Source organism: Sturnira hondurensis, unplaced genomic scaffold (assembly GCF_014824575.4).
Source record: "Sturnira hondurensis isolate 20B ecotype Veracruz unplaced genomic scaffold, ASM1482457v3 Scaffold0000780, whole genome shotgun sequence".
Taxonomy (NCBI): domain Eukaryota; kingdom Metazoa; phylum Chordata; class Mammalia; order Chiroptera; family Phyllostomidae; genus Sturnira; species Sturnira hondurensis.
The window spans coordinates 18,339,152-18,366,120 of NW_028073411.1; the positions used below are offsets into that span (position 1 = coordinate 18,339,152).

The 26,969-nt window shown below is 61.0% G+C and overlaps 3 protein-coding genes and 1 non-coding gene across 9 annotated transcripts in view; 1 reads left to right on the forward strand and 3 right to left on the reverse strand.

Annotated features, from left to right (window-relative positions):
* Positions 1 to 3,144: 3,144 nt before the first annotated feature.
* On the reverse strand, positions 3,145 to 4,528 carry LOC118987750 (uncharacterized). 3 transcript variants are annotated; one of them, XM_037047036.1, is made up of 3 exons: positions 4,027 to 4,528; positions 3,341 to 3,589; positions 3,145 to 3,238 (listed from the first exon to the last, which is right to left on the reverse strand). In XM_037047036.1, exons 1-3 carry the CDS (start codon positions 4,341 to 4,343, stop codon positions 3,196 to 3,198), a joined length of 609 nt encoding a protein of 202 aa, XP_036902931.1. In that variant the 5' UTR covers positions 4,344 to 4,528; the 3' UTR covers positions 3,145 to 3,195. The 3 variants fall into 3 exon arrangements, 2 of the variants coding, with proteins under 2 accessions (XP_036902931.1, XP_036902922.1); XM_037047027.1 differs by having other exon boundaries at positions 3,958 to 4,528; XR_005066635.1 differs by lacking the exon at positions 3,341 to 3,589 and having other exon boundaries at positions 3,958 to 4,528.
* Positions 4,529 to 4,727: 199 nt separating this feature from the next.
* On the forward strand, positions 4,728 to 14,636 carry NELFA (negative elongation factor complex member A). Of its 2 annotated transcripts, none has more exons than XM_037047007.1 (11): positions 4,728 to 4,959; positions 8,198 to 8,369; positions 8,942 to 9,103; positions 10,091 to 10,180; positions 11,800 to 11,930; positions 12,026 to 12,095; positions 12,335 to 12,426; positions 12,940 to 13,051; positions 13,721 to 14,004; positions 14,172 to 14,271; positions 14,378 to 14,636. In XM_037047007.1, exons 1-11 carry the CDS (start codon positions 4,750 to 4,752, stop codon positions 14,560 to 14,562), a joined length of 1,608 nt encoding a protein of 535 aa, XP_036902902.1. In that variant the 5' UTR covers positions 4,728 to 4,749; the 3' UTR covers positions 14,563 to 14,636. The 2 variants fall into 2 exon arrangements, with proteins under 2 accessions (XP_036902902.1, XP_036902910.1); XM_037047015.1 differs by having other exon boundaries at positions 12,338 to 12,426.
* Positions 14,637 to 17,612: 2,976 nt separating this feature from the next.
* Positions 17,613 to 26,969, reverse strand: part of NSD2 (nuclear receptor binding SET domain protein 2) — a 46,460-nt gene continuing 37,103 nt past the window's right edge. For 2 of the 3 annotated variants that reach the window (XM_037046989.1, XM_037046981.1), the window contains exons 13-22: positions 26,263 to 26,442; positions 25,889 to 26,045; positions 25,548 to 25,753; positions 24,606 to 24,709; positions 23,219 to 23,488; positions 22,836 to 22,952; positions 20,144 to 20,285; positions 19,880 to 19,986; positions 19,020 to 19,224; positions 17,613 to 18,692 (exon numbers count right to left, since the gene is read on the reverse strand). In XM_037046989.1, coding sequence (XP_036902884.1) covers positions 18,421 to 18,692; positions 19,020 to 19,224; positions 19,880 to 19,986; positions 20,144 to 20,285; positions 22,836 to 22,952; positions 23,219 to 23,488; positions 24,606 to 24,709; positions 25,548 to 25,753; positions 25,889 to 26,045; positions 26,263 to 26,442 — 1,760 coding nt within the window. In that variant the 3' untranslated portion in view covers positions 17,613 to 18,420. Of the gene's footprint in view, positions 18,693 to 19,019; positions 19,225 to 19,879; positions 19,987 to 20,143; positions 20,286 to 22,835; positions 22,953 to 23,218; positions 23,489 to 23,561; positions 23,574 to 24,605; positions 24,710 to 25,547; positions 25,754 to 25,888; positions 26,046 to 26,262; positions 26,443 to 26,969 lie in introns of those variants that run through there. The other variant, XR_005066631.1, reaches the window with a different exon arrangement.
* Positions 20,392 to 20,516, reverse strand: LOC118989961 (small Cajal body-specific RNA 23). Its single transcript, XR_005067140.1, has one exon.

Consider the following 26,969-nt stretch of genomic DNA (forward strand, 5'->3'; position numbering starts at 1 on the left):
CCCCCCCCACCGCAGTGTAGCCGAGGTTCCCACTCGCGGACGTTTTAGTGAACGCGATGTATTGGACATGCTGAGAGGAACGTACTGTTGCATGTCAGTCACACCTCCATCGGGCAAAAGGAGAGAGGACGCAAGTCACTACCGTCGGAAAGGAAAGATGGGTGCTCGCTCCCACCGCACGGGTGCTACGGCTAGAGCGACGCAGAGACAACCAACACTCCGCGCACTGCGGGAGCGTCCCGTATAGTGTCTGCGTTGTGATTCACGCTTCTGACACAATTTCTGGTGTGTAAACTGGTCGTCTTGTAGACGCAGCGTGCAGCCCCAGCTGGTGCGGCTCGGCGCCCGCGAGCCAGGGGGTGTCCGATTCATTTCTGGTCGGGGCATAAGCCTGGCTCGCAGCCAGGTCCCCAGTGCGGGGCGCCCCACACACAGCCACACACTGATGTTTTGCCCCCTCTCTCCCTCCCTTCCCCCCTCTAAAAGTAATAAATAAAATCTCTAAAAAGAAGAGTTCAATTGTAAGCAAACTATTGTGGCCGTTAAAAGGAGAAATAAAAGATGGGGCATCACTACAGATCCCATGGACCTGAAGAAAAGATCAGCATCGCTGGTTTGATTCCCAGTCAGGGCACGTGCCTCGGTTGCAGGCCATATTCCCAGTAGGGGGTGTGCTAGAGGCAGCCACACGTTGATGTGTCTCTCCCTCTCTTTCTCCCTCCCTTCCCCATCTCTCTAAAATAAATAAATAAAATCTTTAGATGTATGTATTTCATATATAGATTTATAAAAAAATCAAAGGTGCACTGTAAACAACTGTGTCCACGAATTTTTTCTATAAATTGACAAATAGTTCTAAAATATGCTAGACGTGCGGAAGGCCTAAAATAGCCAAAATCACTTCAGTAGGTCACAGAGCCACAGCATCGAGCAGCGTGGTGTCGGCGTGAAGACGGGTGGTCGAACAATCGGGACAGAGCCCCACAGCCCGGCAGGACCGGAACCACGGCTCCAAGGCACTTCATCTGGGAAAGAAAAGTCCTCCCCACAGACGGCGCCGGGACACTCAGACACCCGAACCTAACAAACCTTGGCCTTTCTGACACTGCAGTTTAGTGGGTGTGGTGAGGCATCGTGTTATTTCAGTTTTCGGGTGACTGGTCTTTGCTTCTCAGATTTCGGGTCCCCCCAACTCTTACCCTTTGCCCATCCATCTTGTTTCCTCTTTTCCTGACTTAACAGGCACTCCTTGTTTCCTCTACAGGTTACCGCTCTGGTGCTTTTTTTTAAGATTATAAGATTTTTAAAAAATTTCATTTATTTATCTTTAGAAGGGAAGGAGGGAGAGAAATATCAATGTATGGTTGCTTCTCGTGCGTCCCCTGCTGGGAACTGGCCTTCAACCCAGGCATGTGCCCTGACTGGGAATTGAAACCTGGTTGTTTGTTTCCTCCCCACCCACCTCAATCCACTGAGCTACACCAGCCAGGTCTCCAGTGCTTTTTAGTGTTGCAAACACCTCCTCCCAGTGGTCTGTCTTCCCTTTGTTAAGCATAAGCTTTGTTAAGTACTTAGCCTCCAGTGGCTAAGTCAAAGTTTTTCTGATGACCCAGAGCTGAATCCAAGGATGAGACACTGAGGACTCCGACACACCGGAGACCACACGTTCTGCAGAAAGTCATGAACAGGGTGTCGGGCCAAAACGTCTGGGCCACTCCAGGTGTCCGCACCGGTTTGCACCAGCAAGGGTGGACTTGCTCAGCCCACTGCCGGCTCCCTGTAGCCGGGACCTGAGGGGTGGAGGTGCCTCCCACTCCGCTCTTTTCCCAGGGACTGTGCTGCCCTCAAACTTGACAAGTGATCATATGTGAGACTATTTCCCACCCTCAATTCTATCTTTTCCTTCCTTCTTCTCTTTAATTTATTGGGATGACACTGGTTCCCACAATTATGTGGGTTTCAGGAGCACAATGCCAGCACATCGGCTGTGTTCTGTGTTCACCACCCCAGGCACGTCTCCCCTACCGCCACGTGCCCCCCTGCCCCTACCCTGCCCCCGACACCTTTCCCCTCCGGGAACCACCACACTGCTGCCCAAGTCTGCGAACAACTTGGGTTGTGACAGCCGAAACTCTTCTCAGCCCCAGCACCGCTGACAGCAGAGCTGTCCCGGGCCGTGGTGGCTTCCCTCCCTGCTGGCACCGACCAGCGTTTCTGAACCTGGAGAAACTGCGTGTGCCGTCCCCACGGCAGTGATCCCGGACACAGCGGGCTTTTAACTCTGATGTTCGTTGCTGGCGTTTCCTCCATCCCTGGGTGGGGTCTGGCCTTCAGTAACCAACCACGCCCCCTGCCAGCGCGCACAGCGCTGGCTCTCCCAGCAGTGCTGAGTTCAAGTTCGAGGCCCGAGGCCCGAGGCCCTGGACAGTGGAGCCGGAGCAGTCAGGCAGCAGTGTGCTCCCTGTAAGTCCTTCATACAGAGCAACAGGAATGACCCCAAGTGCACGCCAGGCTAATGGATGTAGACGAGAGTCATATTCCTATGGCATGCTCGTAGTCACACACACAAGTCACCAAACTTCTAAATAACGACCCAAAACACTTCTAATTTAAACATTAAAATAAACATGAGCTCACCTTGGCAAGTGCAGCTCAGTGGCTGAGCGCCAAACCTGTGACTCAGGGGTCAATTCCTGGTCTAGGGCACTACCCACATTTAACAAACATTAATGAAAATGGTATCATTTTTAAAGAGTTTTATTTATTTTCAGAGAGAGGGAGCAAAACATCCAAGTGTAGTTGCCTCTTGCATGTCTCCAACCCAGGCACCTGCCTGACTGGGAATAGAACTGGAGACCCTGTGGTTCGCAAGCCAGCGCTCAGTCCGCTGAGTCGCACCAGCAGGGGCAATACCATTATTTTCCAACCTGCAAATTCCAGTTCAGGGTCCCGGGTGGCAGGGCGGGACCCACCCACCAGGGCCACCCACGCCCACAGTCACACAGGGGCAATGGTCTACCCCACAGGCCTGTGGATGCGGCAGGAAAGCCGAGGACCCGGAGGAGACGCATGCAGATACGGGGGACACGCGTGCGCTGCTCATAGTCGAGACCAACCGGGCAGGGTTCCTTTTGTCACCTTTTCCAGCGATGTCCTCACGTCACCTGAGGACCGGCGGTGTGGCAGCTCCACCCCTCAGTCACCACAGCTGGGCGTCACACCCAGGGTGAGGGTGACACTGAAGTGAAGGAAGATACCTTGTGAGAAGTTAAGAAATAAAATGAATACAGTGAAGTTTAATTCTTGATAATGGATGTTATAATTGACACTCTTGTAAAACCTTAACAGCGGCCCCCGCAGTGGGGGTGGGGCAGCCCCCGGGCAGCCGGGGTGCCCTCCGGCCAACACCCCTCTTCTGGGCAGCACCGCCTTCGCCCTGCGGGCGCCAACCAGGGGCCTCTGCGCAGACCGGCGGCGGCGTGAGGGTTTGACCGCAGGAGCGTGGAAGCCGAAATACGCCGCAGACACGGGTCGGCAATGTCCGCTCTGCCGCTGAAGACGTGCGCAGTCGCGCGAGTCCGCTCCGCGTCTGCCAAGGACACGCACCGGGCCCGCTCCAAACACACCAGAGCGGGAGGAAGGTGGGGGGCAAAGCGAGCTTCGGGACTGACGGCGGAAGAATAGAAACAACACGACCGCACCCGAGTGGGGCCTCCCCTGCAGTGAGGGCAGGTGGCGGGCGAGCCGGGGCGCCACCAAGCTCGGCCGGAGCCCCTGGGTGTGCTGGGGGAAGGGGGGAGGGGGTGGGCGCAGGCAGGCTCCCCGGAGCGGAGGGCGCTCCCTGGGATCGGCGGCCTGGCCGTGGCGTGGCGAACAAGCTCCCACCCCCAGTCTGGGGCCGAGCTGATCATGCCCCCAACTTGCTGCCCCGCCACCACCGGACGGGGAAGGACGCACCTCCCAAACGTCCGAGTGGTTCTCTCAACAGCCCCGGCCGGTCGTTCCGGGGCGCGCGGCACCCCGTACCTCCAACCGTCGGGGGGCAGTCCTCTTCCGGACCCCGCAGGCACCGCGGCCCAGCCCCGCGGGCGGTAGAACTTGGTGTGGCCTCCCTGCAGCCGGACGCGGGATTTCCCGCTTTGCCTGCGCCCGTTCGCCCGTCTACCACCGAGGGACTTCCCGTTACCCCTAGCTCTCGCCTTTGACACTAAAGGCGCGAAGAGAACTACACACCTGCCATTCTTTGGAGCACTTCTCAACCCTCTTAAGGATCTGCTTCCGGGTCGGCCCTCGTATGTGACCCAAATTAGCTCGGGAGGTTTGGACTTTTGCGTCCGGCACATTGCTGGACACACAGTAGGTGCTCAGCGTATTAAAAAAGAAAGGAAAACTCGACCCTTCCTGGCTTCCGTGGACGCAGGTGCCCCTTAGGGTCTTTCTGACCTTGAAACGCTCTCCAGTGGCGCCGCCGTTGGCGCCCGGACCCTGCCGAGACCTCCGCCCGCCGCCGCGCGCACTAGCCTAACGGCTCCACCGTCCCCTCCGGACGTCACGTCCCGCAGCGGTCCCTAGAGCCAGCCGTGGACGACGCCATGTTACGTTACGGCACCTAGCCAAGGCCCCGCCCCGCCGCAACGTGCCCGCAGACGCCCAGGCGGGCGCCGCCATGTTGGGGGTCCTCGCGGCGGGCGCGTAGGTGTCTTCATAAGATGCCGGATCGGCGGCGGCGCTCGGCTTTTTCCCCTCAAGATGGCGTCAATGCGGGAGAGCGACACGGGCCTGTGGCTGCACAACAAACTGGGGGCCACGGACGAGCTGTGGGCACCACCCAGCATCGCGTCCCTGCTCACGCCCGCAGTCATCGACAACATCCGCCTCTGCTTCCACGGCCTCTCGTCGGCCGTGAAGCTCAAGCTGCTGCTTGGGACGCTGCACCTCCCACGCCGCACGGTGGACGAGGTAAGGCGCCGGCGGCGGTGCGCGGCGCGGGGACGGCCTCCCGTAACGGAGCCCAGATCCGGAGTCCCCCGCAGCCCCTCGGCCCCCACCCGACCCCCTTCTCGGGGAGGGGAGGCGGCGCCCGTCAGCTGTGGGGGTGGGGCTCCAGGCGGCAAGGATAGACGCGGGCACCTGCTTGCACCGGGTTCGCGGGGGCGAGCCGAGCTTCGTCCGGGTCCGGCGTGGGGAGCCGGACGGGCCGGGCCGTGCCGAGCCGAGCCCAGCCGAGCCCCAGTCTCCGCTGGACTTCCCAGCGGCCGCGCCAGCGCGCCAGCGCACGTGCAGGCCCACGCGTCCCTCCGGCCCTCTCCGCACGCCCGCGTCCGGCTCGGGGGTGGGGCCGTCAGTGTGTTTCTCCAGCGGTGCGTTGTGCTGTTTTCGGGCGAAGTGAACGGTTGTTAGTCAGTTTTGGGGCCACTGTTGGTGGAGGCTCCCCAGCTACGTTGCGATCGCGACCAGGGAGTAGTCGTTCACAACTGTTTGTGTTGTGAGGTGTGACGTCCACAGCGGCGCCAGCGAGGCCCTGGGACCCGCTCGCTGCGATGGCGGTCGCCCTGCCTGCAGGTCCCCGCGTTCCCGCCCCCCCCCCCGCCCTCCCCGCAACGCGCCTTTCTGTGTAATCTTATCAACAGCGTAGGCAGTCCGCCGCTGCACCGGGGGCCCCGGTGGTGCCCGGTGTGAGCACTGTGTGCGCGCAGCTATGCGCATCGTGGGCGTGCGTGTGTGTGCGTCGCGCGTGCGTGCGGTGTGGGAGCTTGGCCTTCCTGTGGCCGCTTTCTGAGCACGCCGCCGCGTTGTCGCGTGGACACCCGAGCCGGCCAGCCCCTGCTGCTGGGAGCCCTGCTGTGGCCAGGATCACGGCGTTCGGTTCCACCCTCTGTGGTAGTGGAAGGGGGCTGATGGCTTCATGCCAGGTTGTTTTTCAAAGTGGTTTAAAAGATTAAACTCCTTCCCCAAGCTCGCCGGACTTCGTTCCGTGGATTTTGTTTTCCAAAGCTCCTGCACCTTTCCTACTGGGGTGTAATCGATCTGCAGCGTCCCATTGGTTGCGTCCCATTGGTTTCGGTGTGCCGGGGAGCGACTGGGTGTGTTTGTTTTGAAATGCTCACAGCAGTGTCTCCCTCATGCCCTCCCAGCATGTAGTTACAGAACTTGGGGGGCGGGGTGGGGGAGTTGAAGATTTATTAACTGCTGGCACCAGGTGCCTGCTTCCCATGTCATCCCAGCACCCTTGCGTGTGTTCATTCACTATTTGAAGTTCTTTTTTTGTGAATTGTCTGTTCAGATCTCTTTTTTTAAATTTAATTCATTTATTTTAGAGAGATGGGGAAGGGAGGGAGAAAGAGGGAGTGAAACATCAGTATATGGCTGCCTCTAGCACACCCCTACTGGGAACTGGCCTGCAACCCGGGCATGTGCCCTGACTGGGAATCAAACCAGTGATGCTTTGGTTCGCAAGCCTGCGCTCAATCCACTGAGCTACACCACCCAGGGCTATTCGGGTTTTTGTTTCTGATTCTTTTTTTTGTTATTGTTGCTGCTGCTTTGTAGGAAGTTTTTAAAAATCAAGGCTGGGTAGCAGTCCTGTTTTGGTTGCATGTGTTACAGGCGCCCTGCAGTGTGGCTGCTTCGCGGTTGGGGGGCCGTGCACCGTGGAGTCAGAGTGTGCAGTCGTGCCTCACACCTTGGCGTCCACCTGGAATGAGTGGCTAACCACGCGGAGCTGGTTCTGTCCATACAGATGTGTCGTCAGCCTGGCACCGTTCATTTACTGAGAGACTGTCCTTCATGCTTCCGAAGGGACTGCTGATCTGCACTGTCACTGGGGCCACGGCTGTCCGTCTGGGCTCCACTCTGCTGTGTAGAGACAGATCAGGTGCTAGGATCCCACTAGGTCCTGGTACAGGACCTGGTGCCTCAGTGCGGGCAGCTGACTGGGCTGCTGACCACTTCCTTTTTCAGAAGGAGCCCCCGCACCCCGCATGACCAGCTTACACAGGCACCCACGAGCAGCCAGGGGATGCTCATTAAGGCCGAGTAGAATTTAGTTCATTCTGGGGAGAAATCATTTCAATATTGAATCTTATAAATTGTGGGTGCAGGTATCCCTCTCTACTTAGATCTTCTTTAATGTTTACTATAAAGTTTTGTGATTTCCTCCATAGAGGCCTTCCACCTTCTGTTAGACAAGTTTCTGGATATTTCACATTTTCTTATGCTGTTATAAACACATTAGAATTTTATTTTCTTTCCTTTTCTAAATTATTTTACCTACTTATTTTTAAAGAGGGGGGAGGAAGAGGGAGAGAAACATCAATGTGTGGTTGCCTCTCACATGCCCCCTACTGGGACCTGGCCTGCAACCCAGGCATGTACCCTGACTGGGAATCGAACCTGCAACCCTTTGGTTCGCAGGCAGGTGCTCAGACCACTGAGCCACACCAGGCAGAGCAAGCATTTTATATTTTCTTTTTAGATGAGTGTGTGAATAGCATCTGTGCTGAAATGTTACTAATTGTAATTATTTCGCTGCAGAATCTTTATTTTTCTGTGTTCTCTATCACTTTTTCTCTTCTGCACCCCCCTGCCCCCCATGTGTTGCCTAGTTTCTGATCCACAGAGAGAACCTTCAGTGCTTTGTTGCTTGCTGTTTTCTGTTCCCTGATAGATACCTTGTGCCTGGTTAGGGAACTTCTCTTACATTTCTAGATTTTTTAAGAATTATTTTAATCATGAATGAGCTTTAATAGCTCTACTAAAATGTAGTTCAAGTACCATGCCACTCACCCATCTAATGTCATCCTAGTCAGTTTTAGAGCATCTCCATCTACTCCGAAACAAACCCTATACCAATCCCCCACACCTCCTGGCCCTGGGCCCCACCTGGCTGCTTCCTTGGTCTGTGGACTTGGCTGTTCTAGAAGTTTCCTTCTAAGTGCAGTCAGACAGCTTGTGGTCTCGGGCAACCAGCTGCTTTCCCTCTGCAGAGCTTTTTCCCCGTGAGCCACGCCAGCCAGGGCACATAATTAAAGTCTTAAAAATAAATAAATGAAAACAAAGGCTCTGGCCGCACCCCCCTGGTGCACCCCTTTCTGCCCCCCCCCCAGTGGGGCAGCAGCGCCCCTCCGAGGAGGGGCGCCAGGCTCCTGGGTGGGCAGGGCAGGCCCTGCTCAGGACTCTGGCTCTCCTCCCTGGGCAGATGAAAGGCGCCCTGACCGAGGTCATCCAGCTGGCCACCCTGGACTCGGATCCCTGGGTGCTTATGGTCGCCGACATCCTCAAGTCCTTTCCAGACACGGGCTCACTCAACCTCGATCTCGAGGAGCAGAATCCCAACGTTCAAGATATTTTAGGAGAACTTAGAGAAAAGGGTACGTGTGTGGGTTTGGTTTGTGTCGAGGGAGGGAAATGGCTTCCAAAGAGCAAAATCATCTTTTCTTAAAGGAATCTGGCTTTCAGGGTGTCATGCTGGGGACTGGCTGACTTTAGGACGTGGTAGAGGATTTTAGAACCACAGTGCGCTCGTGTGTCCCCGCCCCCGCACGTGTTTTTCTGAAACTTTTCACGCACTTCTGGTGTTCCTGCGCACTCTCCCCTTGCAGTCCCTCCCCTCGCCCATCCAGGCTGTCACAGAGCGCAGACAACTCCAGCAGTTAAGTCGTTCAGAAGGGGAACCGAAAGCCACTTAGAAAATATTTGCAAATGTCTGAGAGCCTGCGCAGGTGCAGTGCGCTGCTCCCCCTTCCCCCAGCCCCTGCCCTGGCCAGGGAGTTGGAGCCAGCAGAGGACGTCGCCTCAGCTGTGGTGGCAGCGTCTCGGGTGCTGCCCCCCGTGGGTCCCTGCCCCGTGACTGTAGACGGCGGGCTGTGCGCTCAGAAAGGGAGGCGCGCCTCCTGACCGTGCGCCGCGCCCCCTGACCGTGCGCCGCTCCTCCAACGGACAGTGACTGAGTGTGAGGCATCCGCCATGCTGCCGCTGGAGTGCCGGTACCTGAATAAGAGCGCCCTGACCACCCTGGCCGGCCCGCTCACCCCTCCGGTGAAGCACTTCCAGCTGAAGAGGAAGCCGAAGAGCGCCACGCTGAGGGCCGAGCTCCTGCAGAAGTGTGAGTGCCCCGCCGCGCGGGGGGGGGGGGGGGGGGTGCGCCGCCCACTGCGCTTCCGCCAGGTCCTGCGCTTCTGTCCTGCGCTTCTCCTTGGCGCTGTCGCCGTTTTATGGGACCTAAGCTGTGTGCTGAAGACCATGGGGGTCCTACAGAAAGTCCTAAGGGTTTTTGTTTGGTTCTGTTTTATTTCTTGAAATTTTATTGCTATGCTGAACTGTTTTCTAAAAGCCTATTTTACAAACTTCAGAATTTTCTGGTGTTTGTAACACCGAGTGTTTGTAACAAAATTGAATTTGTACCAACTAAGTCACAAGGTCAGAGAGCCAGGCAGCCTCGCAAAGGTCGGCTCTGCTCCCGCAACGTGACCTTCGTCTTGATCTCAGGCTGGCTTCACAAATGTCTGGTGGCTTTACTCAACGTGTTCTTGCATCGTGGGGTCAGGGTTATGTGTGGGAGGGACCTGTCAGGGGAAGGAGGGGGGGCACTCCTTCAGTCAGACGTCAGCGCTGTGGAATGGGTGTTAATAACGTGAAAATGCCGTTTCCAAGGAACCTGAGTGAACCTGGCAGTGTCCTAGGGCCAGACCAGTTCTGCTTTCCCAGAGCTGGTGTAGCTCAGGGCTCTGTCCCTCCCTGAGCCCTGCCCCAGACCACTCTGACGTCCTTCCTGGTGCTTCTGCAGGAGAGCTCCAGGGATGCCCACGCCCCACTGGGCCTCACACAGGGTGTGCGGCCATGCAGACCCCCTGGGACCCCATCAGAGTGCCTGGCATCCCACCCATGGCTCTACTTTGTGCTCAGAACACGTGGCTGTAGCGTCCGAGCTCGCCTCGGACTCCCAGTGAGCGGGCGAGGGCTCACTCAGAGGGCAGACCTGGCGTCTGCAGGGACACACCTCTCTGTCAGATGGGTGGGGGCTGGACTCACCGGCAGCAGAGGCATGGTGTCCTTTTGGGGTGGGCTGACATGCACCGCCCTCTCCTTACAGCCACCGAGACTGCCCAGCAGCTGAAGAGGAGCGCAGGGGTGCCCTTCCACGCCAAGGGCCGGGGGCTGCTCCGCAAGATGGACACCACAAGTAAGGCCTCGTGCCCCTCACCGGAGTGGCCCCTGGACCACGCCCGGCACCAGAGGGCTTCTTGGCTGCGGGCCAGCATGGGGCCCAGAACTACCCGCCCGCCAGGCCGGTCGGACCTAAAAGATGAGAGATTTTTCCTCATGGGCAGAGGTGCTCAAAGGCTGAGGTCTGACCTCCAGAGCCACTGGCCAGCAGAGGGAGCTGAGGGCAGAGCACAGGGCTGGCCTCTTCCAGGGTCAAGGGCACAGGGTCAAGGCGCAGGGCACCTCAGCACTCGTCAGCAGCTGCTTCCGGAGCTCGTGGCAAGTGCTGAAACCGAGTGCCAAACAGTGAAGCATTTTCTTCTGTGGAGGGATTCATACAAGTTCCAGCAAGTGCAGCACGTCCCCAGCAGGTGCGAGGGCTGGAACATTCCTTTCTGTCAAACGTGGCAAGTGCAGGGTCCGGCCAGCTCTGAGGCCCATGAGCCTGCGGTGCTGCTCCCTGGTGGGGGGCTGGGCCTGTGCTCCTGCCGCTGCCCCCCGCCCCCACTTGCAGGCTGATGGTTGGGGAGGGTGGTGCCTGGGAGCCAGTGGTCCCACCTCGTCCTCCCAGGCCTGCTCCTCTCCTGGGGTCAGGAGCACAGAGCCCCAAACGCACGACCCAAGCAATTGAAAATCAGGTGCCCTGCAGCTTCCCTCCAGATGGCCCAGGCCAAGAGCCCAGAGGGAAGGACGGCCCTACTCCTGTTTCCTGTCACCATGTGCCCCCTGTCCACACAGAGCTCACCGCCCAGGGCCCAGCACACAGCTGAGAAGACAGGGCACATGAGAGCCACAGATGAGCAAGACTCTGGAGCCCAAGGGAGTCCCCAGGCCACACTCTGTGGGCAGGCCTGCTCCGCTCCCCTGCTGTCTGCCACACGCAGGCCCACAGTTCTGGACCTGCTGAGTGGGGCCTGGTGTCTGGGCGCCAGCCGACTTGTCACTGTGTGAGGGGTGGTCCCGGGCTCTCACTGCATGGCACGCTGTTGCTGTTGTGGCCGTGGAAGCACAAGAAGTGTGAGTGGCCTCTCTAGGGGCAGGAGTGGCAGTAGGTCCGCCCCTGGCCCTGTTGGCCTGGCTTCGAGGGCCCACGTGCTGAGCGCCGAGGCGGGGCCCCCAGGGGTGGGCCAGGCCATGTTAAGAGGAACTGTCCCTGCTGTGTCCAGGTGCGGACGGACAAGGCCTGGTCAGTGAGGGAGGTGTTGACCGTGCAGCAGGCCTACGCACTGAGTGGTGCGGAGTGGCAGGGCAGATGGCTGCTGGGCTGCGCTTTTTGTTCAGTGTTTTTTGGCAAAAATGTCTCAGGTTGGCTGTGAGGTCATTGCTTGCCAAGGCCTTGTTCTGGATTTTTCAGCCCTCCCTAAGGACAGGTACAGGTGACCCGGGGTTGTCACCTCCAGTAGATGCGGCACGTCTGTGGGGTCGGCTCGGCCCGCTCAGCAGCCAGCAGACTCCAGGGCCTCGTGGGCCAGTGAGCGGGCGGCGAGCCTCTTCCCGCAGAGGTGCCTCTGCGCCTGGTGGAGGCCGAGGACGCACGTGGCAGGGGACTGGCCGTCTCTGCCACCGTCGCCTCTGATGGGCGCTGTCCTGTTCCAGCCCCACTCAAAGGCATCCCAAAGCAGGCGCCCTTCCGGAGCCCCACTGCACCCAGCGTCTTCAGCCCTGCCGGGAACCGGACCCCTGTGCCACCCTCAAGGACGCCCCTGCGGAAGGAGAGGGGTGTGAAGGTGGGCACGTCCTCTTTGCTGTCTGCAGCCCGGCACAGCGGGTCTCGGCGTGCCTCGTGTTGTAGTTAAGGGCAGGCTTCTGTCTATCTTGGCAGCTGCTGGACATTTCTGAGCTGGACATGGTTGGTGCCGGCCGAGAGGCGAAGAGAAGGAGGAAGACGCTGGGTGGGTGCCGGGGTCCTGGTGGGGTCCGCGGGGCGGCACTCCGGGCTGCCCTCCCCTGCTCTGGTGCTCTCTGCGTGAGCGCGTGTCTCGGGCGGGAGCTGCAGGTGGCAGCCCTTCCCCTGGGGCCCGTTCTCTCTGCCTGGAGCTGGGTTGGAAGGGCAGACTCAGGCAGCGTTTTGAGACTGGCTTGCTGAGCCCACTTGAGGGGGCCTCCAGGGGCACTGACCAGGCTCTGTCAGCAGATACAGAGGTGGTGGAAAAGCCAGCCAAGGAGGAGACGGTCATCGAGAACGCCACCCCCGACTACGCAGCCGGCCTGGTGTCCACGCAGGTAGGGCCTCGGTGCGGCCGTGGCTCCTCCCTCTTGTCCCGATTCTCAGCCACCAGAGGCGGTTGTCAAAGAACATGTGTGTGCACGCGTGTGTGGTGTGCGTGTGCAGGGGCAGCTGGCCAGGGCCCCCCACCAGGGCGAGAGGGTGAGGGAGACAGCGCCAGGGCTGGGCGTAGCCCCGATGCGGGCCGTGAGCAGCTTGTGGCTGGAGCCATGTCTCCTCCTCGCGCCCGCCCCCCCGCCTTCCGCCGCGCGCGTGTGATGAGAAAACCCTGGTTGTGCTTCCTCCTCTCCTCAAAGATGGCTGGTGTGCCAGCTCCTTAACCAAACAGGAGCTGTCCTCTGCTCGGGCGGGTCTGGGTTGGGGGGCTGTGCCGGGCAGGGGCCTTGTGGCCCGGAGTGGTCCCTTCCCCAGCCTGGGGTAGGGGGTGCGGAGGTACATTCCAGTGTTTCCGGCTCAGCCCCCGTGGGGGCAGTGCTGCGACCCAGGCCTCTCCATGCACCATATTCCAGAAACTCGGGGCTCTGAACAGCGAGCCTGCGCTGCCCTCCACAAGCTACCTGCCCGCCACACCCAGCGCAGTCCCTGCCTCATCCTACATCCCCAGCTCCGAGGCCCCGGCAGGTGAGCCAGCGGCAGGGCAGCACGGCATGCCGGCGACCTTCCCGAGGGGCCCCCACCCAGTGCTTCCTTGGGTGTTGGGGGGTCCCACGTGGCCCTCCAGCCCTGCTGGTGCCTGCTGGGGGCACAGGCTGAGAAATAAGCCCAGTTTTCCCTGTTCTGCCCTGCCTGGGGCAGCAGGCAGTGGCCCCGTGTCCAGCTGCACAGCACTGCCTCGGGTTGGGCATGGGAGGAGGGGCCGAGGTGACAGTACCTCAGGGCCCACCAGAACCCTTGCAGCCCTCGAGTCTGGAGAGGCCTGAGCCAGCGGGTCCCGCTCTGCAGTTTCCACTCGGCTTTTTCTGCCAGGATTTGGGGCCCAAGGGGGCAGACCTGGCCAGATCCTGGGTGTCTTGTCTGTCCATCTGAAAAGGCCTGAGACCTGGGGCCCAGCCCCAGCTCTGGGCGGGGAGGCCTCCTGAGGGCCTAGAGACTCGCGGAGCTGAGGTCTCGGGACCCGTGGCAGCAAAAGCTGGCAGTGCCGGTTTGGGCTGGACACGGCTGGCATCAGGGCTGGGGGTGGGGGGGTGGGTAGAGCCTGCCCCCTCCAGGCTAGGCAAGGTGAGGCCTGGCACAGAGTCCAGTGGGACCTCCTGGTCCTGCCAGCCTCAGCCAGCCCTGCTGTGCTTACAGCCCCGCCTTCCCGGGAAGCCAGCCTTCAGGCCAGCCGGCCCCCCGAGGAGCCCAGCACCCCAGCCCCTGCCTTGCCGGCTCAGTTCAAACAGCGGGCGCCCATGTACAACAGCGGCCTGAGCCCAGCCACGCCCACACCTGTACCTGCTGCGCCGGCCTCTCCCCTGACGCCCACGACACCCCCTGCCGCCACCCCTGCTGCTCAGGCACCGCCGGTGGCCATGGTGGCCCCACAGGCCCAGCCCCCTGCCCAGCCGCAACCCAAGAAGAACCTGTCCCTCACGGTAGGTGTGCCCTGGAAGGCCACAGGCCGCCGGGCAAGTGCTGTGGCCTCGCCCCTCTACCCCTGTAGCCCAGGTTGCCAGGGAGCCTGGTCTGGGCCTGCAAGACGGGGGGACCCTGGCAGGGCTGAGGGTCGGTGGCCCAGCCCTCACCCTCACTGCGCCTGCAGAGAGAGCAGATGTTTGCTGCGCAGGAGATGTTCAAGACGGCCAACAAGGTCACGCGGCCCGAGAAGGCCCTCATCCTGGGCTTCATGGCCGGCTCCCGAGGTGGGTCCACTTGGCTGGGCCGGGGGCGGCGGGGGGTGCAGGGCCCTGCAGGGAGGGCTCAGGCCACTGGGCCACGGCCCCCGCCCAGAGCCCACACCCTCCACAGAGAACCCGTGCCAGGAGCAGGGTGACGTGATCCAGATCAAACTCAGCGAGCACACCGAGGACCTGCCCAAGGCAGACGGCCAGGGCAGCACCACCATGCTGGTGGACACTGTGTTCGAGATGAACTACGCCACGGGCCAGTGGACGCGCTTCAAGAAGTACAAGCCCATGGCCAATGTGTCTTAGGAGCCGCCACCCACCTCTGTGGGCCTGACGCCGGCTCGAGGGATGGCGGCGCTGCAGTGTCACCGAGGGACCGGCCTCTGGTGCCCTGCCGTACCCCAGCCCACTCACACTTTAGATTCAGTTCTCGGGGGTGTTTTGGACTTGTTTTTAAATTTTAATATGGGTTACTTTTTGTGTGATCTAAGACACTTTTTTGGATTCGATATTACACTTTTGAATGTTAAAGTTAACCCAAAAAGTTACAGCTTCCTAGTTTTAGTGACAGTTCTGCCTGTTGGACTTTTACCTTTTTTATTTTTCTTAAATTCCGCTGGCCAAGGGGAGGGGCTTTCCCCACCCTTGAGGCCGAGGGGACCAGAGGCAGCCCTGTGGCCTGAGAAGAGCTGCCTGCAGCTGAGCCCCAGCCCCTGCTGCAGGCTTCCCGTTGCCTTCTGGGCAGCCGGGAGCGCTGGTGAGCAGGCCTCCGCCGCAGAGGGCGCCAGCGCATGCTTGGGGCCGGGTGCGGAGGCCGCAGTACCCCTCCCTCCTGACCACTTCATCTCTAATGGGGATTTGGAACCGACGTATTTTTAAGATTAAAAGACCGTTTTCCAAAATCAGAGCTGCACTCACTGTGTCCAGCAGTCGGCACCACTCCCGGGGCACAGTGTCCACTCCCAGCCAAGCCCAGGGCAGAGTGGCTGCTGCAGGCGGGAGCCCTTCCCCGTGTGCAGGTGTCAGCCCTGCAGTGACAGGCGGCTCACAGTAAGTGGGAGAAAGCCCAGCACTGCAAACGCAGTCCCACATAAAACAAATGTGAGGAAGGAGCCTTTAAACATGTTTTAATACAAAAATACACAATTTTCCAAACAACGTCCCACTCGAAATACTGTTTCCCCCAGCACGGGTGACTTCCAGATCTGCACTTGAGCACATGCACCCCCAGAAGTAAGCGTCACGCTTCTGAGTCTGTTGCAGCTGGGGGTGGCACCCAGTCTCCCTAAAAGGGGCCTGCCCTCCTGGTGCACAAAGTTCAGGTGCCAGCTGGCAGGTGGACGTCCACAGCTCGTTTCTGGCAGGGTGCGGTGGACACAGTGCCCTTGCATTCACCAGCATGCACATGGGGGACCGGACTGGCCACAGGCAGTCGCTCACATTAACTCCCAGTCAGACGGGGCCAGTCGCCTCCAAGTGAGAAGAGGCGGCTGGAGAGACAGACAGTGGCCACTGAGAGGAATACTTCGCGGGCATCAGAGGCACGGACCTGAGTTTGGGGGTGGGGCCAGGAATGAGGGTGGGTCCTCCGAGCATGTGTGGGCCTTGCCGGGCTCCCCCACGGTGGCCACAGGCTGCCCCTGCTCCGCAGACCACGCCCACCTTCCCTGGCCAGGGTTGGCACAGCAGGTGTGACCGCACACGGGCACACACTCCTGATCCCGAGGAACCCTGAGGTTTGGGGCAGTTTTTGTTTTGTTTCTGCTTCACATTAATGACAATGGGCTGAAGCTGAGGATTCAAGAGGTTGAACCCCCCCCACACACACACACACACACACAAGCCACTGCCGGCCCCAGTGGGAAGGCCCTTCACACTCAGCTGCCACTCCAAAAGCTTGGTGCAGCTCAAGATTCCTAAACTGGTTTCCTAAAGTAACTTTTTCAAAGTTAGTGTTATTTGCTCATTAACAGTGTTTGGAAAGAGAACCATGTTGAAAATGGTTTTTCTGCTGTTCTTTCAGAAAGATCATTTAAAAATTTGGAAATACCAAAGTGACTCAAAAAATCACAAGATTTTACTACTGTCAAATATAAAAATAAGTTAATCTGCTCCCCAAAGTGCACTGCAAAACAAATTCTGATGGTTTGACTAACACAGACTTCCCTCAGCTGGTTCGAAAGGATGTGTGTGAGCCCTGGCTGGTGTGGCTCAGTGGCTTGAGTGTGGGCCTGTGAGCCAAAGTTGCTGTTCGATTCCCAGTCAGGGCACAGGCCTGGGTTGAAGGCCAGGTCCCCAGAGGTGAGTATGGGAGAGGCAACCACATGTTGATATTTCTGTTAAAAAAAAAGTGTGGACCACAGCCTGCAGCGGGGCCCCATCTACAGCAGCTCAGACCCCAAGGACCCTGGGTGCCACCTGTGCCCACATCTCAAATGCAGGTGCTGAGGACACAAGGAGTGGGTGTCTGTCTACACGTCAAGCCAGCATCCCCCAAGACAACTGTCCCCTCAGGCCAGCGTGTTTCCAGGCAGGCTAGGCCAGGCCTGGGAGGGTCAGAAAGCAACAGGTCCTGGTTCTCCCGTCTGGTTCCACATGCGGCTGCTCTGTCCAGGGTCGTGGGAGAAGGGCCATAAGGACAACCAGTCAGTGCTCCAGAGGGGGGGGCCGCACTGGATCGTACCCCGGCAGACCCCTACCCCAGCCCATGTCAAAAACCCACTGACCAGGGGGAAAGCAGTCTGGGGCCGTGACTGGCCTACCGTCTGGGCCCCACAGCCCACAGGAGACGAGCAGGAGACCTCAGTAGCAGTGCTCAGGGGCAGCTGTGTGGGCTTTTCTGCAGGAGGCCAGATGTCCTTCTCGTGTTATTTTAAGAAGAAAAGGTCAGAAAGAGTCTGTTGCTAGTTGGCCCCGCCCCCTTGCACGTGGGGACAGGCAGGCCTCTCAGCACATGTAGGTGCCAGTGGGGTGCTCTCCCCTTTTCAGGGGGCTCTGAACTTCCCACGGTCAAGAGGGACCCTGGGAAAAAAGAATCACATCTTCCACAGAAAACTTCCTACTTTCTAGAAGTGTCTCGCCCCCTGGGGGTCTCCCAGGGGCCTTTTGGGCAGCTGTTGCCCTGGCTGAGCAGGTCTGGCCAGCGCACCTGTCTTCCATGGACAGACAGACCCACCGGGTGTGAGGAAGTGGACTCGAGCTCAGGCGGCCAGTTCTGATCTCCAGGTCTCTCCGCAGACCTGGAGAGACCCCTCTGCCGGCGCCCAAGCAAACGCCTGCAGGCCGCACCCTCGCCGAGCCCCCTGTCTGTGGGGAGGACTCGGGGCGCATCAGTAAATACACGGTTCAATCAGTGGTGGTCATGAAACAAGCTTAGCAAAAATATATTGAGAATAAAGGCAAGAAACCAGAAAGAGAATCCAATGAAAAAGTACACAGTCTTTTCCCAAGTGTTGGCCAGAACCTAGTGCGGTGGGAGACGGCCCTGAGGAGGGGCCTGCACTGGACAGGCAGGCTCGGTGGCGGCTCTTAGTTCAAATCTACGGAGAGAAGAAACGACTCAAAAAATCTTAAAACTACTATCCCTGTCACCACTGCTGGGACAGCTTCTCACTAGGATGAGAACGGAGCGTTCTGATGAAAAATTTCACATTAGTACAAAAAATACAGCTGTTTCATAAAAGCAAAAATGATGACCAAGATCATGGTTTCCAAGGGACTGGGGGCCTGAGCCCGTCCCCGCAGCGAGCCCACCCGGCCCCCCAAGTGAGGATGTCGGGGAGGCGGGCCCAGGGGTCTCGTTAAGAGAACAAACTACTCTACCTGTCTGGGCAAGATAAAAACATTTCATGTGCCAGTTAATGTCCATCATAACTTGAACCTAAAAGTTGGGGGGCCAGACCCTCAACGCTCCCCGCAATTCAAGTGTAGCCCTAATGCTGTGTCGCAAGCGTGTGTCTCAGCGCCTGAGCACGCGGCTCGGGGCGGTCAGTGCAGAGGCAGCGGCGCAGCTGGTGGCTCAGAGGTGGGCAGGCGCTCCCTCCCGGGGAGGCTGAGGCTGCTGTCACTGTCCCTGTCCCTGCGGAGGTGCCCTGGGCCCCGCCAGTCCCATGCTCGGCCCGCCCACCGGCCGGCGGCCCCCCCACCTGGTCAGGACCCCCCGAGCTATTTGCCTTCCGTGACTCTCCGCCAGCACCGCCTCCGCCTCCTCTTCCCCTTGGGCTTCACAGGCTCAGGGCAGGGCTTCGAGGCCTGGGCGCAGGCAGTGGACTCTGTGCCCAGGGTGTGCTCACTGCAGCGGGGCCGCCCGTCCTGGGTGGCGCTGAATGCTGCCCCGTCCTGGTGCTCCTTGCAGAACGAATTGGGGCAGAAGTGGCAAAACAAGGCGGAAGGTTTGCCACACACATCGCAGTGGTGCCATGGGCACACCCACTTCCCTGCAAGGAGACGGCGGGTCAGCTGGCAGCGGCCTGGCCAGGCCCCTCCTGCCCACCCGCCAAGGGTGCCAGGCCAGAGAGACGTGCCTCCCTGCAGCCCGGGGCCCAGCCAGATGGACTTGGACTTGGACTTCTGTGTTGACCCCTAAGGGCCCTGCGTCAGGTGGAGGAGGGTGCCATGTCACCTGCCACTGTCCAAACATGCATCTCTGCCTCACCCCCACGTCTGACTCCCCCTCCCTCCGCTCTCCCACCTTTGCACCCAAAGGCCCTCCTGAGGTCACAGTCCTCCTCCCCCGCCCCCGCACCCCTGTGGCTGGGACGCACCAAAGGGCCGCTTGCGCAGGCCCAGGCAGCCCAGGTGGTAGGCCTTGGCGCAGGCCTTGCGGTCGCACAGCACCAGCTGGCCCCCATCACCACAGCGGAAGCATTCGTCCTCTGACACCTTCTTCCCTTCCCCACGGGTCCGGCGCCGCCGGCTTTTCTTCTTGGTCTTCTTGCCCTTTTCCTCTGAAGCAAGCACCATGGAGGTCTGGAACGAAGAGCGGAGCTCGGGTCATGGAAAGAAGCGCGTGGGCAGAGGCACGCTCCTTTAGGGACATGGACACCTGTGGGGGGCTGGTGTCAGAAGAGCAAGGGCTCCCCCCCCCGGACGGCAGGGGGTGTGCCTGCAGGGCTGCTCACCAAAGCCACCCAAACTGCCCCCTCAGGAGCGGGGGGGGGGGGGCAGTCAAACCCAGAAAGCAAACCAGGCACACACCCCTCCCAGCAGCCCAAGACCCTCAGCACCCCAACCTGCTGGTGCCTGAGTCAGGGTGCAGTCACACCACAGCAGGGGCCATAGGCCCAGCCGGACTGGGGTCCTTGGGAGAAGCAGCAGACGCGCACAGGCCACAGCTGGCCGATGGCCCCTGAAGCTGCAGAGTCACAGACCCTCCCAGGAGCCTGGGCGTGGGCACAGCCCTGACCACATGGATCAGGGGCTTCTGGCCCTCGGACTGCTAGAGATGAAACGTCAGGGGCCCTCCCGGGCAGCCCTGGGACGCCGAACCCACGGGGGACTTGGCTGGTCATGGCTGGAGGTCCAGGACCTCACCACCGGCTGTGACCACACCTTGTCCGTCCTGGCTGCCGGCCCGTGTGGCAAGAGCCATGAGTAGGGCCACATCTGAGGAGCGGGGCCTCACCTTCGGCCGGTCCCCGAGGAACCCGCTGCAGTTGGGGGCCCCGCAGCGGCACACGGTCTTCTCGTTGCCCAGGCAGTCGAGGTTGTAGTTGAAAGTCAGCTCTGTCCCTGGGAAGAACAGACACGCCAGGTGTGGACACCCAGGGCCACGCGCCTCAGAAAGCAGGTGCTCCAGACAGAACGCAGCTGCCACACCCCCACCCGCTGCTCCCAGAGCCTCCCTCCTCCTGTGGCTGGACCGTAGGGCCCTGGGCGGAGCTGGTACCTGCAGGGATGTCGCACACGGCGAAGAGGCCCACACGGGTGTCGCCATTCACCGTCCACTTGAGGGTCTCGCAGTTGGGTTGGCAGCTGTGGTTCATGAACCGGGAGTAGTTGCCTTTGGGGCCGGCGTCAATTATGCGGTCCTGGAAGGCACAGCTTGGGGTTCAACCAGCAGGGACTCCCACCCACTCCCAGCCACACGGCTCATGTAAAGGGCCTCTGCGAGCAAGACGTGTGCTGAGGGACTCATGTCGCACCGGACACTGTGGCGTCCCCTGTCCACTGAGACAGGACACCCCCAACCCGGTCCCATTTCTGTCGCTCAAGGAGGGCAGGTCAGGGCCACATGGACAGGACCGAGCCCTCAGGAGCCTGGGGCGGGAGCCCTCGCCACCCGCCGGAGGACAGACCAGGGAGCCAGGACTCCGACAGCACAGCCACGCACAATCGCAGAGGACAAGGCCTGCCCAGGGATGAGACTGGCACAAACAGGGCTCGCACGGCGCCAGCCCGGCCGGGCGGGCGGGAAGGAAGGCGCCTGCTCTTGCGAGCGGCTGCGGACGTGCAACCAGGGCCCCAGGCTTCGACCTCCCGCCAAGACGCGGTTGTCCAGAGGCCAGAGGCCTGGCAGGAAAAGTGTGGAGGACGCAAGCTGGGCGCCCGCCTGCAGGGATGAAGGGGCCTGGGCGCCAGGGCCCCGCGTCGACTGTGGCGACAGCCAAAGGGATGCTCCACTGGCCGAAAGGAAAAGGGGCTGGACCAGAGCCCACGCAAAGGTCCCCGCTCTGGGGCAGTTGCGAGTGGACGGGAAGTCACGTCTGCGATAAGGACAAGTAAGAGTGGAGCTCACAGCACCTACAGGCTCCCCGGTTGTGTGGGCCAGCTCAGCCACACACACTTGCACACGCCCCGGCACGGATGCCATGCTTTTCGGAGCCCCCATGCTCCATGTGTGGCAGAGAGAGGGCCCGGACTCAAGCGCAGGACACTCCCCTGCCTCCACCCGTGACTGCTGAGGCCATGTCCCTGTCCCCGTGACAGAGGAGGCCCTGTGCTCAGTGGGGCATCTGCACAAATGCTTCCCCACCACGCCTCTTGGGACTCAGAGATGCCAGGTCGCTCTGTCCAGCGCTTCTCCCGTGGGGCGTCCAGTGTCTCTGTGTGTCCGAGTGTCAAGACCGTCTTCACTCTGCGGTCTCAGTTTCCTGGGGCTGTTTTACCAGCTCTGGGCATTGCAACTTCCCCGTCGCTGCGTGGGACGCCTCTCCCACACCGTCCCAGCGCTCAGTCCACGGGAGGCACGGCCTCGGCCTCAGGCAGGCAGCTCCCTGGAGTATAAGGACTGGGAGTATGCCCGCCTGCTGTCCTCAGGGCCAGCTGTGCCGCCGGCTCCACACAGGCTTCGGGGCTGTCTGGCAGGGCTGACTGAGGTGACGGCGGCCTGCCGTCTGGGAACAGGCACACATGCCCTCACCAGGCTTCACCTTTGCACCAGGAGCACGGTGGGTGCCCCTCCAGCCCCTGCCCTCAGTCTCTGCCTCACGGCACTTTGGGTCCTCGGCTCAGCCTCTGCTCTGGCAGCTTCTTCCAGACGCCCACTTCCCAACCTCCTGGGATGCCCAGCATCTTCTGTCCCCTCTGGCTGTCTGGACCCCTCCAGGGCGGGCCCTCTGCAGTACGTGCACTGGGCCTTTTCTGCCAGACTTGGTCTTGCTGTCTCAGGTTCTTGCCAACACCCAAACCTTTGCCCGAAGGCTCGGCCCCCGGCAGTCTCGACCGGCTGTGTGTGGGGCGTGCCTGCGTGGGCCTCTCCTGGAGCGTGTCCCGACTGCTTGCCCCGCCTCCCCGGGCCACGGCGCTGCCTGCTGGCCAGGCGCCGGGAGCACATGCTCCGAGGGGCTGCCTGTGTGTCCTGTGAGCCATGTGGCTCCACTCACAACACAGGAGTCGTGCTTTGCCGCGTGCAATGCACCGTTTTTGCCCCAAGTTTCGAGGGAAGAATAAGGGTGAACATCGCTGCATGAGTGGTGCTGACCACACCTCTGTAAACACCCGTGTTCTTTTGCTCATGCAGTTAGAGGGCGACTAGACAGCAACGACGACACCTATGGGCAAAATTAGGCTCTAGAGCGCCATCATCTGTCCTGTCTCTAAATACAAGTAAGTAAGCAAGCTATAAAACTAGAAGATTTTCTCCCGAAAGTCTGGCCCAAAACATGTTGGGTGCACAGTGTACAGGCAAAACACGGCAGTTTCAATTTCCCTCTGAAACCTGGTTAGGTTTTCTGTTGCTATTGTTCTTTTTTTGGTGGGGGGCTCAGTTTCTAATGAAATAGCCTCCCTCACCACCCAGAAAGGGAGGGAACAGCAGGGGGGGTCCATCTGCTCTCTCGGGGTGGCAGTAATCACGAAAGGAGTCGCCCCAGAAGGGCCCGCAGCTGCCGGCACCTGTCAGAGGCCCGAGGGTGTCCCCCGCACGCCTTCCACGTGCCTCGGGGACGCGCAGCCCCACCCACCCTCTTCCCGGCACGCTGACCCCCGCAGACCGCTGCTCTCAACGGGTTGCTGGTCTCAGCCAACAAGCAAGAACTGCCCTTGGGCTTCGCCCGGCGCCGAGCAGGGCCCCTGCCAGCACCCCCCTCGGGCGCCCACGGGCCCTGGGCCCCAGACGGGCTCCCAGCAGTGGGCGTTACCTTGTCTATGGTGAGCATGTAGAAGTGAGTGATGTCGTTCTCGTGCGCGCGCCTGATCCTGGCCATGCACTCCTCCTCGTCGATCAGCTCGCCCACGTACTCGTTCACAAACTCCCCCTGGGGGCCAGAGGGGCGCGCTGACTCGCTGGACGGGTGGGGCCCCCCCCAGGCTGCTCACGGAGGAGTGCGTCCCCTCCCCACTCCGGCTTCCCCAGAGCAACCACTCCAATTCCAACTGAAGGCAGGTTTTAAGGGAATTTATGAGCTTGGCTCTGACAGGTAGCTGTCAGGTGACACTCCACAGCGGCGGTAACTCAGATGCGGACAAACACTGTTTCCCACGTCTGCAGAGACACTCGGGTGACCCTGGGGAGACGGCTGACCTTGCGGATGTCTCTCTTGGCCACGAGGCCCCAGCCTTTGCCGTCCGTCCTGACGATCTTGGTCTCGGGGTACTGGCGCTTGCCGAAGCACTGGTTCTGGCAGAACTCGCCTGCCGGGCACACCTGCGGGTGGCACTCGAACATCAGCATCCGGTTCAGGCACTCCGAGTCAATGCCACAGGGGCTCTCGTCCGTGGGCTTGCAGTTGCACTTGGGAATCTCAGAAATGTCGGCTGTATGGATCTGCACTTTCCCATAAGGCTTGTTCACCTGCAGGGACAGGTGAGCTGCCTCAGCCCACACACAAGGGACCGGGCCCGGGGCCCTGCAACCCTGGCGACACCCCTGCCCCACCCTGCCAGGCTGACGCAGCCGTGCATGGGCAATCCAGGCCTGGGGCTTCGGTGCAACCTGCCCCGCCCCCAACGTCCCCCTGGGGTCACAGCACCTGTGCCCTTGTATGCAGGGCAGCTGACACTCAGTCCAGCCGGCGGGTGTGACAGGAAGACACACAGAGAAGTTCAGCACCAGACGCACCGCCTGTCCCCCGACCCGCCTGCCCGCATCCCAGCGCCACAGCTGCCAGCCCCCCAGACTGAGCCTCTACAGGTGCCCCGGGGTCAGGAGGTACAGGCTGTGCACAGGCCTCCACATGTGGCTCATGGGACAGCAGTGGCCCGAGGACAGGGCAGTGGAGAAACCCGAAAAGACACAGAAGCAGAAAGGAGCCAGTGGCTCCGAGGACCACAGGGCAGATGAGCAGGGACACGCCTCTAGCCCCTGGGGCTCCGGGCTGTGCCACCACGGTTCCAGGAGCCCTCCTGACGTGGTGCAGTGCAGGCGACCAGGAGAACGTCGCCCCCACATGAGCCACTGGCAGCAGGAACGCAACAGAGCCTGTGACCAGCTCCGGGGCAGCCAGCACCCCTGGGCAGCGGCCACCGGGCCCTGGGGACACACTCAGTGCGCATGGGTGGTGTGAGGAGTGCGCCCACACATGCCGCAGAGCCAAGCCCTGGGGCGCGGAACAGGTGCGGGGCCACACACAAGCCTGGCCTCCCTTCCTACCTCGTCCTTGGAGGCAGGCACATCACTCCACCCGGGAGGCTCCTGCCTGACACTGGCCCAAGCTGACTGCCCCACTAGGCGAGGTGCACTCCAGGGTCGGCTTGGCCCTGTGCCTCTCCAGCTCCAGGCAGCCTGGCGGGGGCAGCCGTTCAGCTCCGAAGGCTGGCGCCTGGGCCTCGTGCTCACAGGCAGAACCTCGACCCACGGGCCAGCCCCACCTCGTCCCCATGGGCCCTGCGCTGCTCCCCGAGCAGCTGGCTCACGAGCCCACTCCTCGCACACGGTGGCCCCGCCCCGACCACCTGCTGAAAAAGGTCACCTTGATGTGCTTGTAGGGCGGGGGCCTCCGCTCACTCTCCTGCGTCTCCCGGGCCTCCCTCTGAAGTTTGATTTCTCGAAAACGAGCCTCGGCTTCTTGCAGCGCTGAAGGGCCAGGGAAAGACGGTCCAGTGGTTTAGAGACCCAACGCACCTGCCCCTCCACTCCGCGCTCTCACGCCCCGTCGCACCCTCCCCTCGCTGCTGTGCGCAGTTGCCAGTCTCCGTAAAACGAGGCTGGGAAGCTGCGGACCGGCGGTTCCAGTCTGCCACCTTCTCCGCGGAGCAGCACTCCGAGAACCTCAGAGGGCCTGGCTCTGTCAGGGGCAGTCAGGACAGACGTGCCGCCCTGGGCTGTCACCACTCAGGGCTCCCCAGGACTCAAGGCAGGAGTCAGGAGGTGAGAAAGCTGACTAGCCTTGGTCCAGCTAACACTCACTCAATGCACACAGCTTCCTGGCCATTTCAGGGTCCCTCTCCGACGCCTGTCACCCTCCCTCAGACCTGAGGACCAGAGGGCAGAGGCCTCCCGCAGGGGCAGCTGTGGCTGCTGCACACTGCCCCCTCGTGCCCCGGCCCTGGTGAGCCTCCTGCAGCCCAGGAGCCACGCCCCTCTCGTGTGGCCTGATGGCACCGCACCCCCACTGTGCGATCAGGGCAGAGGGGCCGCCGCCCCGCCCCCACCTCAGGCGACCCTGAGCGAGAGGCAGCTGCTGCACACGCACTCGCTCCCTCCCCAACCGGGCCGAGAGGGTGATCTGTCCCGGAAGTACCAGGCAGTCTATCTTGCTCACTGCCTCGACAGATCAGCAAAACCACTTTTTCCTTAGTTAAAGCACAGCTAAGGTGCTGAGGGCAGGGTTTTCTGCAGAAACCCCACTTCCAAAACGCAGAAAAGAGGGTCAGCACCGCGCCCGCTGCCCCCCCGCCCGGAGGGCCCGTACCGTGTTTGAAGACTCTTCCGATCCCTCTGACCCCCTGGTAGCGGCTGCCCCGGTCCCCTTCCACGTACGGGAACACTCGAGCCTGATGCGTCCAGTAATAATCTTTAGACCCAAAGAAAAACACAGGGAATTCTCCAACCTCGTGCTTCATTTTCTGAATATTTGGGGGGACATTTTTGGGATGGCAAACTTCTGCCGGCCACCATCTATTATAAATATTAAAAACAGGGTTCACAGACTCTTCAGAGAGAGGGACAGTAAGATCGCTGATGTAAGCACTGCAAAGCAAAAGAACACGTTTGAACAAGGACGACGGGAGCTCGGGGCTCGAGCGCTCACACCTGTAGTTCCCGAGTTTGACCCAGACGATGTCCTGGTGGCGCAGCCGCTTCCCGGCCCTGCAGTCGTTGCAGAACCAGCTGCCGTCGGGCATCTCGATGTTCAGGCAGTCCGGGTGGAAGGCCGCAGGGCAGGCCTCGCAGCACAGCAGGCTGCCCCCTGCAACGGAGCGCGGTGCTGAGCCCCCGCCCCCCGAGGCCTGCCCACGCCTGACCCCAGACGGCCGCTCGCAACCGGCGGTCCGCACGCCCACACAGACGCACGCCTCACCACCGACAGCTCCCCGCCGCCCGTGGAGGGGCTGCGGCGAACTCGGGGACGCCGCGCTGCGCAGCCCACGATCGCACGGGGGACTCCGCAGGGCGCCCGGCCTCACCTTTAGAGCACACGAAGCACCAGCTGACGTTGACGTGGGCGTGGTGCCGCTTCCCCTTCCGGGCGGTGAAGTGGCCCGCGCAGACGATGCTGTGGGGGCCGAGCACCAAGCAGCCCGCTGCCAGACACGCGTCCCCTCCGTGATAGGCCACGGGGCAGCGCACACAGCGCACCATTTTACCTGAATGGGCAGGGACACGTGCTGAGGGCCCGGCCCGGGGAGCAGGGGGCGAGGGGCCGCCCGGGCCGCACGCGTGGGAGCCGGCGCCGCGCCAAAGTGCCCGACCAAGAAGGGACGAGGACGAGGTAGGTGGCAGCAGCTGACACGCGTCGCGGAGCACCCAGCCTCAGGCGGAGGCTCAAAAACCGCCCGCCACAACCCAACCCGTGGGCCCTGCGACGCGACGCGACGCGACGCGCGTCAGGCCCCCATGGTCAGGCTGCGCGGCCGGGCGCTGCCCCCCACGCGTGTCCACGGGCCGTGGGCGGCCGCCCTCCCTGGCAAAATGGCAGCCACGACCGCGCTTTCCAGTCTCCGTCCGGTGATGAGGGACCATTGAAGTAAAAACCGGTAGCGCCCATCAAGAGGGCTCACAGGTCCCACCCTTAACCTTTAGACTGAGGGTCTACAGGTGACATTTAGGGACGGTGGCCGAGAAAACCCTCCGCCCCCTGCGCTGAGTCCGACGGAGAGCAGCCCCTCCGAAC